The following is an 18,776-nucleotide window of genomic DNA, read 5'->3' on the forward strand; positions in this document are numbered from 1 at the left end:
TTCTTTACAGGTTTTAATGGCATAACACATAAAATATTTTCACCTACATTATGGCAATGCTTTGTAACAAAATATGGGCCTCACAATCCAATCAGAAGCTTTTGATTAACAGGTTTTAGTATTTACAAAACAAAAAAAAGAATATCAAGCTAAATTAACATAAAACTAATATAAAAATAAGAACATGTATTTTGCAGCAAATGCAAGTTACCTGTTTTATCAGTAAGCAAATACACCAAACGTCCCAACTCTTCAGGAATGGTGCTAGTTCTCACTACTGTGCCAGGTATGTTCTCGTCTCTCATAATCATCCAGCCATATGCAGCTTTTCCCATATCCAGATTTACTCGCAAACTGACAACAAAAAGATCAATTTCAGTTATATTCTGAACACCGCAGTGTGTGTAAATCACAATGTATTTGAAATGTGTATAGAATTCATATAGCTAACATATTGCCAATACTGTATATCTATATCTTTGGTTAATCATCCTGAATTTTTCGCAATAGGATGGTAAATCTTTGTCTATATATCATGTGTCAGACAAGGATTCTTGGAGTGAACAGATTAATGCTAGTCAAGAAAGATGAAAAAAAAATTCAATTCTGCACTTCGACCTTGCTGCCAACAGACTGGATCTGCCGGAAATTTGTCGACACATATAGAAGGATAGGTGCAGTCACTTTGTGGGCAGGATGAACAAATGGTACAAAACTTGTGTATCCTTTTAGATAGAAACTGAAAATACAGTGATGTGATCATTTGGTCATTTCTGAACAAACACAAAACAAGTTAGTGGATAAAACCAAGGGTGTTTTTTGTAAAAAAAAAAACTAACAGAGTGACAGCCAATCAAAAAGGAAGAAAAATAAACTAAATCCATACTTTGTAATGGTTATCTACACATGTAGTAGTATTTAAAGAAAAAGTTTTCAAGCATGAAGGATTACGTTAAAATCTTGCTCAGCCATACTCCAAATTCCCATTGTAGCTATGCTAATATGTATTGTGCGGTAAATATATCCTCTCCATTCAATCACAAATAGCTGTCACTCCTGACAACTGCAGTTTTGTTATGCACAGGCTATGCATAGCTTGCTACAGAAAAAATATTTTTCCTTCCCACGGTTCATCCAGGAAAGGGACAGATAAAAAGTGCACACAGTATAAGTACCAAGCAGCACTCTGTCCTGCTCCAACAGCTCCTATTCCATTTCAGTGTTTTCTTACTGTTGGAAACCAGTGACATAGAGCAGGGGACTCTAGCGGGTGTAATTAGCATGCTGTCTGGGTCAATTAGCATGTTAAGGAGTGGACTGGCAGGGCTTTTGCCCTGGCAGTTATGTCCTGGGGCCTTGGGCTCACTGACAAGGCAGATGCTGCATCTGATGGCTGCAATGGTGATCCGATGATGTCTCTTTGGACGCAGCACTCGGATCTGCAACACCGTCAGGGGATGTCTCTTGTCCTCAGACACCCCCTGCGGCATTAGTATATTTTAGTATCGCTGCTGCCTCCAAAGACGCAGCAGAGGGGATATTAGCATACAACTCTGAGTCAGGCCCAGCATTCCTAGGGACAGCTGCTTGCAATGTAAAAGTTGTTTGTTGTTTTTAGTATTAAGTGACATAAATCAAGTGCATTAAATTCAATGATAGAATTATTCTGGATACAAAACTTTATGTGATTATCTATATATGGTTGCATTCGTCACATTATGTATCTCAGTGTGTTTTATTTTAACAGTATTACGCAATACTATGGTAACATGACCTTATAAATACATTCATGCTATACAACGGATTAGATATCCTGATTAGTCTAGTAAAATGAACATTGCACAAAAATACAACAGTATTGCTTTCTGCAGAGTGATCCTTCAGGAATCAGCAGATTTGCTGGCACTTTCTCACTCAGCTTCCTGATAAGATCAATTTCCTTCACAATGTGAGCCAAGTATATATTTCAAAAAATGCGACATTCAGTGAAATTAGACATCTCTGTTTCTCTTTGGTACACACATACCTTATCGGAATGATGTAGGAAAATAGCAGGAGGAACCGGAACAAGTAACGATACCATGGGCCAACAAACCCCTGCAAGGTAACCATTACAACCGAGAGAGCCACCAGAGCCAGAAATAGAGCTTTTGTCAACTGGTTCAGCTCAAGGTCCAACATGCCTACCTGTGCAAAGACAAAAAGATCATTCAGGTAGCTTCATGAAAAATGTTAATGACACTTTTAATATGAGTATATTGAAAATAAAGTCATAAGTGCTTCTGTAAAACAATTTCAGAGCATGTGCTTTCATATACGTTTAGAAGTACATTGAAACCACGCATATGGGATTATCTAATAATATGGGGACAAAAGTGATGCAATCCGCAGCAACAAAGCAGTTGTTAAGCCACCCATACACGGAGCGATATGCACCTTACAACGCGACGGGGGATCCGGCGGCTGACATATCGTGCAGTCCCCACACACAGTGCGATAGGATGGCCGACAGCCCGATATGCTGCCCCCCCCCATAGCGCTACATGGAATCGCACATCGCATCCCCAGATCAACTGAACTTGCAGTAAGATCTGGAGGTGCGATGTAGGACCCCATGGGTGCGCGCACTGGCTGATATCAAGTCAATACACGGTACGATATAGCAGCGAAATCGTACCAATCCGTCGGATCAGCTGCTATATCGCACCGTGTATGGGCACCTTTAGTTTGATGGAATTTTCTAAAAAGTGCTAGAAAACAAAGACAAATACTCTGGGTGCTGAACGTTACAGAACATTAGTGCACATTTCTGCATCAACAACTATTACATATTATTAAAATAATATAAAAAAATCCTGTGAACACTAAATAAACATGTTACAGGTATGGTGGTGCAATATATACCATAATATTCTATGTGCTGTAAATTTCTAAGCACAATGCATGCAACGTATGGGAAAACTGCATCTGCTAAAGTTTCATGGTTATTGAAAACTATTTATCTCTGTATACATTGACTGCAAGCGTACCAAAACAGAGCATTCCAGTGTTTAAAGGGATGCTCTCGCTCTCAAATGACTGTACTGAAATAGCTTAGACGGATTCCTACACACTAGCTTGTGTACAGGCCGTCCCTTCCCTTGAGAATTGGAGCAGTACAGGACCACAGTGGCTGATTTATCAGCAGCATTTAAAACGCAGCACAACGAGGACAAATATCTGGCAATTTCCGCTGCTTCAACTACTACATAGTTTATGCTTGAATTATTGAGAAAAATAGGTTTTTGGATTAAAATGAAGAAAAATTAAGCCAGGGAAGTAGAGCATGTTTCAAAGCCCAGATCTTCTTGCGTTGACAAAGGCGGTCTAAGTTTCAGGCCTCGCTGAGGATCAGATGAAGTCATTATTCATTCAGTCAGGGAAAAAAGACTCAATTACCTCAACCTAAAGATGCTATCAATGAATGCAAAGTGCATATTTTACTCTATTCATCCAAATCCCATTAAAAAGTGAAAGGAATCATTTAATCTGGCTTTTCTACAGTTGTTTTTTTTTTTGTATCAAAATAAAGAATTACAGTCTGCAATATGCATAACTACTACCTCACACTTTTCTATGAATCACAATACTAAAAGGTGCAAACAGAGCAGACAAAAACAAAAATCACTAAAAGTTTCCTTTCAGGAAAAAAAGACGTTGCAAATAGGATTTTTTTTTTTTCGTGGCCCAACGCATATTCATATACAAATACTTCAAAGAGAGTTACTTTCTAATGTTTGACTAACCCCTAAAACATTTTAAAATAAAAAGATGTGTATAAATATTCAGAATATATATTCACATTTGGGAGATACACTTAGCAAAGGTTTTAATAACAGAATTCTTGGTTTTGCTTCAGCAATACAGCATCAGATCATCCGTTAAGTGAAGTAGTTGTGCCAAGGTTTCAGTCTTGTGCTCCAAGTTTAGGTACGGAAGGGATAAATTCATAATGTTGACATTAACAGAATGTTGACATTCACAATAACAACAATGACAGACTGTTGACAATAGAATCAGGGGCGCAACTAGGAATTTGAAGGCCTCATAGCAAAAGTTTGTAAGGGCCCCTATGTACCATCCAATGGTGAAAAATGTATATCATACAACACATGTAACTTTGACAAGGAAGATGGGCCCCCATAGCAGCTGCACCCCTTGCACTTGTGGTAGTTACGCCCATGAATAGAAAGTCGACAGACGATTTTCTTACTATTGTAGGGTTAAGCTGCGATTAGGGTTAGGCATACTTACCTCGCCAATGTAAATCCACATGGTTGACATTCACAATGTCGACTTCATGTCAATGTCAACGTTTGATATGTCAGCCACCTGTCCATATCGACATTCTGAACACTGACATTTTGTACCATACTCATAAGAGAACATACTATGAAGCCACACAAGAAGCATACAACATGAATTCTGGGACAAAATAAATTACCATGCTAAAACTGTGTGACTAATGCACCTTCCCAGCTCCAAATGTCACCTTAGCACTGCATGCGAAAATGTCCTAAACTACCAACTGCTCTTATGCATTCTCTAACCTCCATTACATCATGGATAGGTCATTGGTAAGCACAAAACTAAAAGAAAAAACACATTTAAAACAAAATAAAATTAACATAAATCCATTTTGAATCTGCACCCAACAAAGTGATGCCTTAAGCACAGGTCTACTCTATATGATAAATATATCCCTGCTCCTTGAACAACTCAGTATACATCCTATAAGCATTGTTTGCCATTTAACCTGGCAAATGTGCAGTGACCCATAGCAATCTATCAGTAATTAGCTTTGATCAATCTAGTGAAGTTAGACAATGAAAGCAAATGTTTGATTGGTTCTGGCAATACATGTTTACACCAATAAGCAAAAAAAAAAGAATTTGTAGAAAGAAAGTGATTTCAAAATGTAAGGATCTCGTAAATATGTGGCTACATGTGTAAGGTGTATATTGTATTATAGTAATATTAATATAACAATACTGCAATATTTCCCATAATTTGTCTGCTTTCCTTCCCCTTTTTACAAAAAGTGTCATCTTTTGTTTAGGTAATCCAGGCTGTTACTTCCTTGACATCCTCTATTCACTTCTTATGTGCCAAGCAATGCGCTTTCATGTGTCATAATATTTGATTGGTTTCAATTGGTTGCAAAAGCTAAATTAAATACTCTGCTGGAAATAATAATCTCCAAGGGAAAAATTGTACATAATGTCTGATATAACCACAATAGTTTAGTAAACGGGATTGTTCAGATAATGAAGACAATAATTGTTTGTATAATCTAAAATGCCACTAATGGCAGCAATCACAACTCCATTTAGCTTTTCTTAATTTACAAAGCATGTTTTAAGAAGCTAATGGTCCTAAGGCAAAAAAAATGCTTTATTCAAGAATAAAGGGTAAGTACAGTACCTTGATTAACCTATTCAGTGCAGTTAGGATTTCTAGAATGTTATTTTTGTGGCATAGAAGAGGTTAAACAAACAACATTTGGACGATTCCTGGGACAATGTTAATGTCGATTTATAAGGCTTAATTCTGCTTTTACAGGGCTGAAATACCCAAGGATCAGTGATGTACTACTGTGAGATCATTTGCACAACAAAAAACAAGGAGTTACAAAGTCTTCAAGATCTCAAATGGACTAATTTAGCACAAGGTAAAACACTGTGTATGGTTCTCATAAGAAACAGACCCCCCAGTGTTTCATCTCATAATACCATTTTCCCATGGACTTCCTCTAACTTTCATCTGACACTTCTTTCAAGTAATGTACAATAGCTTAAATAATACATACACTGTAAGATTACCAGCCTTGTTACATGAAAACTGACAAGCCTTCGATGGAAGCCTGGAAAGTTTTGTGTAATTCGTTCTGTTAACCTTTTCAGAGGACACCTATATTTCATCTGATGTGATATCATACAAATATGAAAATTGTTGGAAATATTACTAACAATCTTCAGCATGTACAATGTAAGAGCAGTTCAATGTTTACAATATACATGTCATGAAATAAAAACCTTTGCAATGATGACATACACATTATATACGTTATTATAGTTGTGAAATAATACATCAAGATCATACAGTATATAAAAATAAAAAACAACGTAGTCATTAACAACAGTAATATCACTACATTGGAGTATATGGATGACAGTCATTATAACTGCAATTCTACTATACCATGAAGTTTTAGCACACACTAGAATGTATCACGTAGAAAAGAATTTAAGGTCTCCACAACACTAAAGACCATACTTGCCTACTTTTGAACAAGCATACACCTATGAGCGCACGTTAAAGTGGGCGTGTATTGCTACACCTGAGAGGCGTGTCATAAAATTGCCTTACATCCAAACGTAAACAAGCCCCAAAGCAGTTAATAAGATCTATTTGTTGATAAAAACACACTGGTACTATTCAGAATATGCATGTAGCCATGGGGATCTTTGTGCCTTATAACCAATGCAGGGAATTGACACTAATGCTTCCATTTGAATGTATAAAGCTCTGTTTTTTTATATAACAGCTTCACAATGGGGGTAAGGTGCAATCAGGGAATTTGTTAGACTCTTCAGGGATTCAGGGAGTCTCCCTGACAATCAGGGAGAGTTGGAAAGTATACTAAAGAGGTGTCTTGTAAGAAATAATGTCAAATGTATAAGTAGAAAAAGCATAGGCTTCAGTATGTTATGAATCTGACAACATTACTAAATCCAGAAAGCGAGCTCAGGGAGGACAGAAACCTCACATGGAGTAGAAGGGCAACAACTGTTAGTTAATATATAATATGTATAATAAACACTTAAAACTAAGTAATGGGATTTAACTAACAAAAATTAGGTTTATTTTAACAGTGCAAATGACACACATGCATTTTATCCTATAGTCAGGCATAAATCTAATATATAAAAACTATGATATTGTATTGCTAATAATATGCCCAAATTATATGTGATCCAGTTATTCAAAATGCCACAAGTATGTGCAAGTAACAATATACATTGTCTTTGTGAATTCATCCCTTTAGAATATTTTACTAATATAGTACTGGATAGACACCAGTAACAATGTACTAGTACAAATTAAAATAAATACACAAATCTAGATTATATTCACTGCACCAGTAATTGTCATGTCTTATGTAGACCAGTAGAGGGTGTTGCTGACTGATATTAGTAACTTCAATTAGCTTTAGTCAGCTATTTGTAACTAATCCCTAACACAGAGATTGCAAAGCTAAGAATGGAAACACTACAAATATATGCATACAGAACATTGTATGTTGATTGCTAGGGAACAGTGCTGCAAATCAGTGTTTAGAAACCAATATGTTAATTATTGGATTGAAATGTGAATAATACCTTAAGTGAGTACAATGATTTGCAGCCTTATTCCCTCTACAACTACAATCAAGCATCACTGCAGTGTAGTTGAAAACAAAATACAGCATCAAACATACAGCAAAAAAAGGTCTTAAAGATACCAACGTCATATGTCTACCACCAAATAAAATTCAGTATTACCTTAGTATAAAAAAAAACAATAATAACGGTACAAGTAAACTCATACTTTTAACTTCGTTAAAAGTCAAATAACGTGAAGCACTGAATCAATGTCTCAAGGTATTGTGAAGCTTTACAATTTCATGAACTAAAATGCCTGTACCTATTGCCTTTTTATGGTATGCTGTTCTCCATAGGAAGCTATCAATTCTAAATGGTTTTCACAAGACCACCCACCAATTTAGAATAATTACTTCAATAACCTGGGCTTTCAGGGACATTGGAAACCTGAACAATCACTCATATAAAGAAATTCTAGGGTCAAACACACAGGTTTTAGTTTCATTTAATTAAGCAAAGGGAGTTCATTTTTGAAATATTATAGCTAAACAGTTATATTTTGCTCTCCTCTTATAGAACGCATGCAAGTCAAATTGCCACATTTACATACGTTTTGGGTAATATTTTTATGCAATTTAAGCTTAAACTTAATTATCAAAAAATTATCTGAATTAATCTCAAGCCATGTTTAATGGCGAAATAAAGAAGAACCATAATAGCTTACAAATATTTAATTGCATTTTTTTTTCCCCTCTTAACTAGCAATTTTTGTAAAAGGAGGCCACATTTCCTTGATTATTCATTTAATACCATTACAGAATATGCCACCCTGGGGACTCTTAGTCAATTAAGTTATTGTTAAGCTATAGTCAAAATAATTTAGGACACAAGCCCTCGCTAATTACTTTGATCTTCCAATGTTTCCTTATTGCTCCTTGGTTACCACACGCTGTGGCTCTGTGCTGTCATCTTGCATCAAACGGATACCAATATTCCCTAATAGTGAGATGTTGTCAAACTAACATATATAAAAAAGAAAAAGAGATCAATAATGTATGGTAGAAAGTGTCCTCCCATATTGTAATTAATGTATACAAGTTTACATGAGGCACATAACACTCACTTTAGTGGTGGACAAGGTAAAGTTTCACTACTCTATAAAACCCATCTTTAGTTATGTTCTGTCAATTTGAATAGGAAATGAATATCTAACAAATTCTCAACGAGAACTATAGTTGAGCTGATTTCAAAAGTAAGTCAGTGCTGCCACCATTATTCAGCCCAGAAGACAAATTCAGGATGCTCTGTTTCAGTGTCTTTCTACTTCTAGTGTATGAATATGGGTAGCAAACACACCACAAGGCGCACAATCCCAACTACTCAGGGTGTCTCCTTAGTAAAGATGGGTAAAAACTTGCCAGTGATCACTGGGGTGGTTTACTAAACAGTGTTGCTGAAATAATCAGAGGTGATCAATAACAGATTTGAAACTGGAAGGAGGGGAAAGCAGATGCACACTCTTGGTACTAAGAACATTAAGTATCACAATATATAATAAACTGTCAATTTATCTAGGACTTACCTGTAATAGCACCCATTACATGTGTGTACTGCAAAGTAAAGCACCCATACTAATTAAAATCACCTGGGACAGGCAGGAGGAGTGCGAGTATGGGTCCTGAGCATTGCAGTACACACATGTAATGGGCGCTATTACAGGTAAGTCCTAGACAAATTTATACAATGTGTCAGTATTAGGGATGTTAGGGACCCACCTGATGAGGTCACCTTGATGCGGTAGGTGGGCAAACATCTTTGGCCAAATATGTACTAAGAACCTCAATTTAAAACCATGTTTATTTACAGGTTATTATATATTGTGATACTAAATGTTCTTAGTACCAAGAGTGTGCATCTACTTTCCCCTCCTTCCTGTTTCAAATCTGTTATTGATCACCTCTGATTATTTCAGCAACACTGTTTAGTAAACCACCCCAGTGATCACTGGCAAGTTTTTACCCATCTTTACTAAGGAGACACCCTGAGTAGTTGGGATTGTGCGCCTTGTGGTGTGTTTGCTACCCATATTCATACACTAGAAGTAGAAAGACACTGAAACAGGGCATCCTGAATTTGTCTTCTGGGCTGAATAATGGTGGCAGCACTGACTTACTTTTGAAATCAGCTCAACTATAGTTCTCGTTGAGAATTTAAAACCATGTTTATTTACAGGTTATTATATATTGTGATACTTAATGTTCTTAGTACCAAGAGTGTGCATCTGCTTTCCCCTCCTTCCATTTCTGCTGTAGAACTACAGATCTCAGCAAGGTAATGCCTCATATTGTGTTTAAATTAGGATGTGCAGCCCAACCCCCCTTTCCTTAGATTTGAAACTGGCTAAGATTAATAATGGGGATGGTTGCTAAGGTGAACACTATGTTGATGATGTTCTTACTATATGATTTTTTTTTCCTGTTGAAGCTGGATAGCAAGGTAGATATAGGCAAGACAGCAATAAACATGTACATAAAAAAACACGAGTCTAGTTGCTTAAACCCTATTACTCTAATAGCCCAATTGTGCAGTAGAGAACAGGTGGGATGAGGCATATACTCTTATTCAAATTACTTTTATTTAACCCTTTAAGATTAACTGACATCGTTTTGTGCCCAGCCCTGACCCTCAGTCCTTATAAGGTGGAATCCAAGAGAAATTAATTTTACTTGAGCCCTGTTGATTCAAAGTAGTCCAAATTGGTTTTAGGAAAAAAATCCTCTGGGGTGACTGGATTGCATAGAAAGAGATTCTTTATATTTAAAATATAGTATATTACATTACAGCAATGTCTGTTACTCTTGGCCTGATTCAGACTTGGGAATAGAGTGAGATATCTCTCTCAACTGATCATCTTGCTGAAACCATGCTGCACTGCAGGTGGGGCAGATTTAAAATGTGCAGAGAGATTTAGATTTGGGAGGAGTGTTTCCATACTGACATCTAAATCGTAGAGTAATAATAAAGCTGTGCAGTATTTGTGGGCTACATGCAAAAGCAGCCAGTATTTACCCCACATGCAAAAAAAATTATGTATTTACACCCCTTGCATTGCAATATGGTTTGTTCAGGTTCACAATTGAGAGAGATATCTCACTCTATTCCCAAGTCTGAATCAGGCCCTCAGTTCTTCTGTGTTGTGTACCTACTTTCACCTATGCTGAACTGCATATATGAAGTGCTTATACTTTCTTCATTATTGGAAATGTTCTATGTAGCAAACACCGTTAAACCAAATGCAAAATAAAGTAGGCAGATGGGACATTCTCCTATAAGATATACCTTCACTTTACTTTTTTTATGACAAAAAAATGTATGTTCTCATATCCACTAAGTAGCAAATTGCAATCTCGGTGAAATGTGTAAGAGGCATGGAAGAAAAAAAAACAACATTTATTTTTAGTGAAGGTATCTGAAGAATGGCCATAATTTACTATGCTTTTAGTCTATGGCTACGCACCATTTGTGTCAAAAATCAATATATTCTGAGTTTGATTTACTTTTTACTTAACTATTTACTCTAGCCATTTTAAACTCCTTTCATTGGCAGATAAGGGCAGTCTCTGAAGACATACAAGGTCAGGGATCTTTATGTAATGCTGTGTATGTGTGGTTATTATATACGAGTTGTGGAGCTATAAATATAGTGCCAAAAAGCAAAGACAAGAGTGGATGGATGGATTGGAAGTATCTGGATTACATTTCCATATGAAGGTCTTCTAATAGTCACTAAACATAGATTAAAATGTGATTTTCAGTTATGGGAATGGCTCCTTAAAGTCAAGTTGAAATTCAGTGGTAGTTGAAATGTAGTACCGTGATACCCCTTTATACACAAGCTGAGGCCCTTTACCCAATGGCATGGCATTAGTCTCAAAAACACAAATGCAAACAACATTTTAAAGCACACAAAAAAGCTACGTGTTTGCACATGTATGTCTGCTAAGTGTTTGATATACTGTACAGTTTACATACACTACATTGCGCTGAACATGCTTGGAAGTGGTAAGGAGCTTTCCCTATATTATTAAATACATATGAATGACCTTGTACTTTGCTAAGCCTCTTGACCAATCACAAGCAAACTAACTTAATCACATATCAATTTATCTTAATTGAAACTCTATTGATGTGAAGAAATAAACAATTAGCAATGTTGTACTGCTCTATTCATGCCCATGGCCCATTCATTTGAAACTTCACTTTGATGGGGTTTATAAGTTTAGAATACAACCCCACAAATGGGGTTTATTCTTCCTATAACGTGAACATCCACAGGTATCATAATATGTGATCTATCATGAGAAAGTATATCGTTATCTCGTAACTGGAGCACACCTGCAATAAACTCTGTGTGCCTTGAGCTAGCCAATAACAGGCTATTCCCCATAAAACCTACAAAAGTATGCATGAAAAATTGTTCAAATAATGCACATAGGTCCCAATAAGGGATCCATTAGGTGTATGTTTACTGACGCAGCAGGCAAAAGACATATCAAACTACTGTGTGTAAGCATCATTTGTGGATCCAAGAGACGAATGCAGAGCATGAGCTGGTCCACAGCTTATCTATAAAGCTAGGTAGACAGAGTGACCAACTGAATGAATAAATTCCCATTATTTGTTATATTCTGCTTGCTGCACTGGAATAAATTAAAAAGGTTAGGATAAGGCACACCCCGAGGAGGTTAGAGTTAGGCACCAGAGGGTTAGGGGGCGTAGAGGACAAGGGTTAGGGTAAGGTATTCAGCCGCCCGGATATCATACCGACTCCAAAGAAAGTGTTAAATAACATTGTTTTTACAGGTTGACTACAGGTCCCAGCAAGGCTGTCTGGACATGATGGCACTTATTGAACCACAAGTGCCAGCATGCCTGGACATCAAGGGCACGCTGGCACCTGTGAAAAAAATAAATATTAAACAAAAGAAAGGACATGGACACCACGAAAAAATGGCATTACTGCTCTGCAGGGAGTCCTGTCGCGAATGACAGGTCACTCAGAGACACTCTCCATAGCAATGAATGAGGACTAGTTGAATGGTCAGAGCGTGGGACTGCTGCGAACCAACCTTAAGTTAATTTCAGTATAATTGTTAAAAATTAAATTAGTTGCCATTCCTAGAGAATAATAATAATGAAAAAAACTTTTTATACATGATTTTATTTTTTGTTTATAGCAAATACGGGTATAATAAATTTCCCTTGAAAATGGCTGGGGAACTTTTCAAAATGTTGTAAAATAAAGGATTGCTGACTACATACCCTTACGCGGGTATCCACTACTAGATATACAAATGAGAGCACGATTACAACATTGCAATCGTGCTCTTGTTTGTATATCTAGTGATGTGCCTAGGCTGAACGTTCACTTGTTTAGTCCAGGCACATCCATCATCCCCACACATGCTGAACCTGATGGGATCATCATGTTGACCAGCATGTATGGGCGATGATAGATGTCGGAAGCGACCAGCGTGTACGCGCATCGCTGGTTGCTTCCGACCAAAACATGCCCGATGCATGTGCGATTTTCAAGCGATTGCACGATAACAACGTCGTTAACGTGCAATCACTTGCTAAAATCACCTAGTGGATACCCCCCTTTAAAATGTCCATATTGTTTTTAACTTTCTGTTTCTATTGCACCAGCAAATTCCATAACACTTTACAGTAGGAAATCTGACACATAGCTTTATAACAACACAGGAACAAAGAATAAGACAAATTATGACAGGTCAATGCTTGATGGGGCTTATGGTTCAAAGATGATCAACAACCCAGGAAGGGGGAAGATGGGAGACCCCGAGCACTGGTACCAATACAGTAGGTTTAGGTAGAAATAATACACATGAGAAGAAGTTTATGTATATAGCAACATACAGATATATCATACTTGTGGAGGTACACCCATGAGAGTCCAGAGAGAAAATGTACTCTCTTTTGGTGGGGGCACTCAGGGCCTGATTCAGACCTGGTCGCAAGCGCTAAGCGCTCGCAACCGGGCCGCTGGTGGCCCACAGCGCATGCGCACGACGGAGCCGGCTCCATCGTGCGCATGTGCGAGACCCGGCTAGCGACGGGCAATCCGTCGCTCCGGGTCTCGCACCAAAGGGGGCGAGCTGTCGATGTTGAGTGACCGCTCGCCCCCTTTGGTGGGCGGGCCGGGGGTGGCTGCCCAAACGGAGGCGTTCCTGAGAGAACGCTTGCCGTTTGGGGGCAGCCCCACTGACATCACGGCCCTGATTCAGAGCGAGCGCTCTGTCAGAGCGAGCGGCTCTGAATCAGGCCCTCAGTTCTACCTATAATAATAATAACAATAATGAAACTTAACGTTTATTACATATCAATTAAAAAATTACAAACGTGGGAGACAAACAAATAACATTACATCACACAAAGTTTAAAAGGCACAGTTGCCAAAATAATTAGTTCAGATGGTGGTCACAATTACAGTACCACATAACGCATAATCAGAGGTTCTCAGAACCACTGATCATAGGAAGACCACCAACTAATTATTATGAACTATTAGGGAGATAATTAATAGTAGGCCAAGGTGAAAATGTTGGTTTAATTATGCATATGATCTAAGGGATACAGCCCCTGCATATATTGAATAGACACAACCAAACCACAGAAAATTGCAACCCATGACACACGGTCATGCTAACTGTATAATCCTTGAAAATATCTCACCACATCATATCCATGTTATAACACACTTGTAGCATATAGTCTGCTGGATATCAGATAACATATTTAATTTCAGCACGATGGGGTACAGATATGAGAAAAAACAATTATATAATGGTTCAATGACACAATGTATAAATGACAGTTCCAGTTGCTGTTAGCAAATAACCAAATAGTGTGATATTATAACAGGGCCGAAACTAGAAGCTTTGTCACCAGGTGCAAGGCAGTAATTTAGCGCCCCCTTATCCCGTGTCTCTGATGTGTTGCCACGCCCCCTCGTGAGCACATTTTGGGGGTAGACCTGCACATCATGGGCCTTATTCATCAGTGTTCGGGAATCTGTGCAGGTGCATGACCCGTTCTGCGCATGTGCAGAACAGGTCTGCGAGCCCGCTCATAGACTGGCAGCAGATGGTCAGTGATTGACAGTCTGCTGCTGTTGAAGGCAGAGAGGGGGCAGCGACAGCCTCCGTTACCCGAAACGTAGGTATGTCGCAGTCGTTAGGGGGTAGGGAAGAGACCAGGATCTCCATTGGCAAATGGCGATTTCCAGGCCTCTTCCTATAAACTGCGGCGGCTGCTGCGTGACCCCATGGGTCACCTTAGCCTTCTGATGTTATGCAGTTTATCTGATGCTGCGTTGGACAACGCAGCTTGGATAAGTAATGCACAGGTAGCGTGATGCCTCCTGCTGCATAACCATATCTACAAGGATCACAATAGCAAAGCTGCCTGTGTGCATTACATCAGCTTTGCAATTGCGATCCTTGCTGAAACAGGCCCCATGTCTCTGTTCTCGTCATGCTGGGGGCTTGGCCAGAGCTCCGGGAGCTGTCGGGCAGCCCCAGTCACAATGCGGATGACGGGCACATGTGCGACTGTGGCCTGTAAGTGGTACAATGTCCAAAAAATCAGACTGTCGGCTGAAATGGGGACAGAAGGTATGTAATATATATATATATATATATATATATACACACACACTACCGTTCAAAAGTTTGGGGTCACCCAGACAATTTTGTGTTTTACATGAAAACTGACCTTTATTTATAAAATGAGTTTCAAAATGAATAGAACATATAGTCAAGACATTGGCAAGCTTAGAAATAATGCTTTTTATTTGAAATAATAATTTTGTCCTTCAAACTTTGCTTTCGTCAAAGAACGCTCCTTTTGCAGCAATTACAGCATTACAGACCATTGGCATTCTAGCTGTTAATTAGCTGAGGTAATCTGAACAAATTTCACCCCACGCTTCCTGAAGCACCTCCCACAAGTTGGATTGGCTTGATGGGCACTTCTTACGGTCAAGCTGCTCCCACAACAGCTCAATGGGGTTGAGCTCTGGTGACTGTGCTGGCCACTCCATTACAGACAGAATACCAGCTGCCTGCTTCTTCCCTAAATAGTTCTTGCATAATTTGGAGGTGTGCTTTGGGTCATTGTCATGTTGGAGGTGGAAATTGGCTCCAATCAAGCGCTGTCCACAGGTTATGGCAAGGCGTTGCAAAATGGAGTGATAGCCTTCCTTATTCAAAATCCTTTTTACCTTGTACAAATTTCCCCCTTTACAAGCACCAAAGCAGCCCCAGACCATCACATTACCTCCACCCAGTGGCGTAACTAGGGCAGGGCAAACGGGGCACGTGCCCTGGGTGCAGTGGGACCGGCCTGCCCTAGTTAGCCAGTGTAGTGCCGACCGCAGTGAGTGCGGTCAGCACTACATATTTACACAGGACCGACGCTAGGCTTCCCAGCGTGGGTCCTGTGCTGCACAGCTAAGCCCCTTCCCTCCCCCTGAGCGCTTGCCCGATAGCGCCAGGATGAGAGTGGCAGGCGGGCGGGCTCAGGCTGTGCTGATACACCCATCACAGCCAGCACTGGCGGCGATGTGTGTGTTAGCCAGCAGCCAATGAGAGTCGGCTGCTGCTGCTTCTGCACACACATCACCGCCGAGCAGCAGCGATGTGTGTGTGAATCAGCAGCCAACGAGTTCAGACAGACTCTCATTGGCTGCTGCTGCACACACATCACCGCCAGCGCTTGGCTGCGATGTGTGTTAGACAGCAGTCAATGAGCGTCAGATAGACGCTCATTGACTGCTGCAGCTGCAGCGCCCACTGCAAGAGCCGGCTCCCTTTCGGCTCTTGCAGTGGGTAATGGGAGAGACGTCATGACGTCTCTCCCAGAATGCAGAGCGCGCCAGCCCGGGAGGACTGACGTGCGGAAGACGACGGTGGGAGGATGGATTCAGGTAAGAATTTTTATTTTATTTATTGTTTAATTTCTGTGTATATGTATCAGGAGGGGGGGGACCATTACTAAGGAGGAGACTGGGGGCACTGCTTTGGGGGGGGACCACCACTACTGGGGACTACTACTAGGGGGGATACTACTGGGGGCACTGCATTGGGGGGACCACTACGGGGGGGGATACTGCTGGGGGCACTGCATTGGAGGGGACCACTACTGGGAGGGATATTACTGGGGGCACTGCATTGGGGGGCACCACTACTGGGGACTACTACAGGGGGCACTGCATCAAGGGGGACTCCTACTGGGGCCGGCCACTATACAAAGGGGGGCACTGTATTGGGGGGTACCACTACTGGGGAGGGACTACTACTGGGGGCACTGTATAAAGGGACCTGCATATGGGGGATCACTACTGGGGGGCTGCATATGGGGGATCACTACTGGGGGCCCGCATAAGAGGCACTACTGGGGGCCTGCATAAGAGGGACCACTACTGTGGGCATTGTATACTGGGGGTACTATATAAGGGGTACTACTGGGGGCCTGCATAAGGAGGACAACTACTAGGGGCACTGCATAGGGGGGACTGTATAAGGGGCACTGCATTAAGGTGCAAATGGAAAGGTGCAAATGGAAAGAAATGTTCCCAGTTACAAGAAAGACAAATCGAAGTTTGAGGTGTTTGGATCACACAGAAGAACAATTGTGAATTTGAGTGTCATGTTGTCACGCCCCATTTTTAGTGGCCACGCCCCTTATGACCACGCCCATTTTTAGCGGCGCGCACACATAGTGGGGGGGTCTCCATTTTCAAATTTGCCCTGGGCTCCAAATACCCTAGTTACGCCACTGCCTCCACCATGCTTGACAGATTGCGTCAGGCACTCTTCCAGCATCTTTTTTGTGATCCAAACACCTCAAACTTCGATTTGTCTGTCCATAACACTTTTTCCAATCTTCCTCTGTCCAATGTCTGTGTTCTTTTGCCTATATTAATCTTTTCCTTTTTTTGGCCAGTCTCAGATATGGCTTTTTATTTGCCACTCTGCCTAGAAGGCCAGCATCCCGGAGTCGCCTCTTCATTGTAGACGTTGACACTGGCGTTTTGCGGGTACCATTTAATGAAGCGAGTTGAGGACTTGTGAGGCATCAATTTCTCAAACTAGAGACTCTAATGTACTTGTCTTCTTGCACAGTTGTGCATCGGGCCTCCCACTTCTCTTTCTACTCTGGTTAGAGCCTGTTTGTGCTGTTCTCTGAGTAGTACACACCGTTGTAGGAAATGTTCAGTTTCTTGGCAATTTCTCGCATGAAATAGCCTTCATTTCTAAGAACAAGAATAGACTGTCGAGTTTCACATGAAAATTCTCTTTTTCTGGCCATTTGGTGAGTATAATCGAACTCACAAATCTGATGCTCCATATACTCAACTAGCTCACAGGAAGGCCAGTTATATAGCTTCTCTATAATTGCACAAGCATTTTCAAAGGGTTTTCTAATCATCCATTAGTCTTCTAACGCGCTTAGCAAACATAATGTACCATTAGAACATGGGAGTGATGGTTGCTGGAAATGGGCCTCTATACACCTATGTAGTTATTCCTTCAAAAACCAAGCGTTTGCAGCTGTTATAGTCATTTACCACGTTAACAATGTATACAGTGTATTTCTGATTAATTTAATGTTATCTTCATTGAAAAAAAAATGCTTTTATTTCAAATATAAGGAAATTTCTAAGTGACCTCAAACTTTTGAACGATAGTTTTTGTATATATATATATATATATATATATATATATATATATAAACTAATACATATTCACACACACATATATATATATATATATATACACACACACAAAGATTTAATTTACTATTTGCATTAGCAGGCAGAGCTGGGCTGTGATGTGATCTGCAGGGCTGGCACGAAGTGGCCAGGGAGGCTCTTCACTGGCCACTATGGTGGTCTTCCCCGGGGACTTCAAAACCCCGACCGCGCCTTGGCAAAGCAGGAACTCCCTATGTGTGCCGATCCTGTGACGCCAGTGCTATTATGAGTCAGTCTGACTGCGGGCCCCTTCACCCCCTCAAATCTGTCACCCAATGCACATGCACCCCTAGCCCCCCTAGTTGGGGCCCTGATTAGAAGCAACTAGCATATTATTGTCTAAAGCAGGCCTGGCCAACCTGTGGCTCTCCAGGTGTTGTGAAACTACAAGTCCCAGCATGCCTTGCCACAATTTTGCTATTAGGGAAAGCTAAAACTCTGGCAAGGCATGCTGGGACTTGTAGTTTCACAACAGCTGGAGAGCCACAGGTTGGCCAGGCCTGGTCTAAGGCATACTAGAGAATGTTTTTAAA

General features: G+C 40.1%; 1 protein-coding gene across 4 annotated transcripts in view; it reads right to left on the reverse strand.

The window, feature by feature from the left end:
* The window catches only part of ATP9B (ATPase phospholipid transporting 9B), a 434,681-nt gene that overhangs the window by 97,246 nt on the left and 318,659 nt on the right, over positions 1–18,776 (reverse strand). For all 4 annotated transcript variants that reach the window (XM_088475905.1, XM_088475902.1, XM_088475901.1 and 1 more), the window contains exons 12-13: positions 2,027–2,187; positions 212–354 (exon numbers count right to left, since the gene is read on the reverse strand). In XM_088475905.1, the coding sequence (XP_088332031.1) occupies positions 212–354; positions 2,027–2,187 (304 nt within the window). The remainder of the gene's footprint in view (positions 1–211; positions 355–2,026; positions 2,188–18,776) is intronic.

Source organism: Taudactylus pleione, unplaced genomic scaffold (genome assembly GCF_031769625.1).
Source record: "Taudactylus pleione unplaced genomic scaffold, aTauple2 ptg000179l, whole genome shotgun sequence".
NCBI lineage: Eukaryota > Metazoa > Chordata > Amphibia > Anura > Myobatrachidae > Taudactylus > Taudactylus pleione.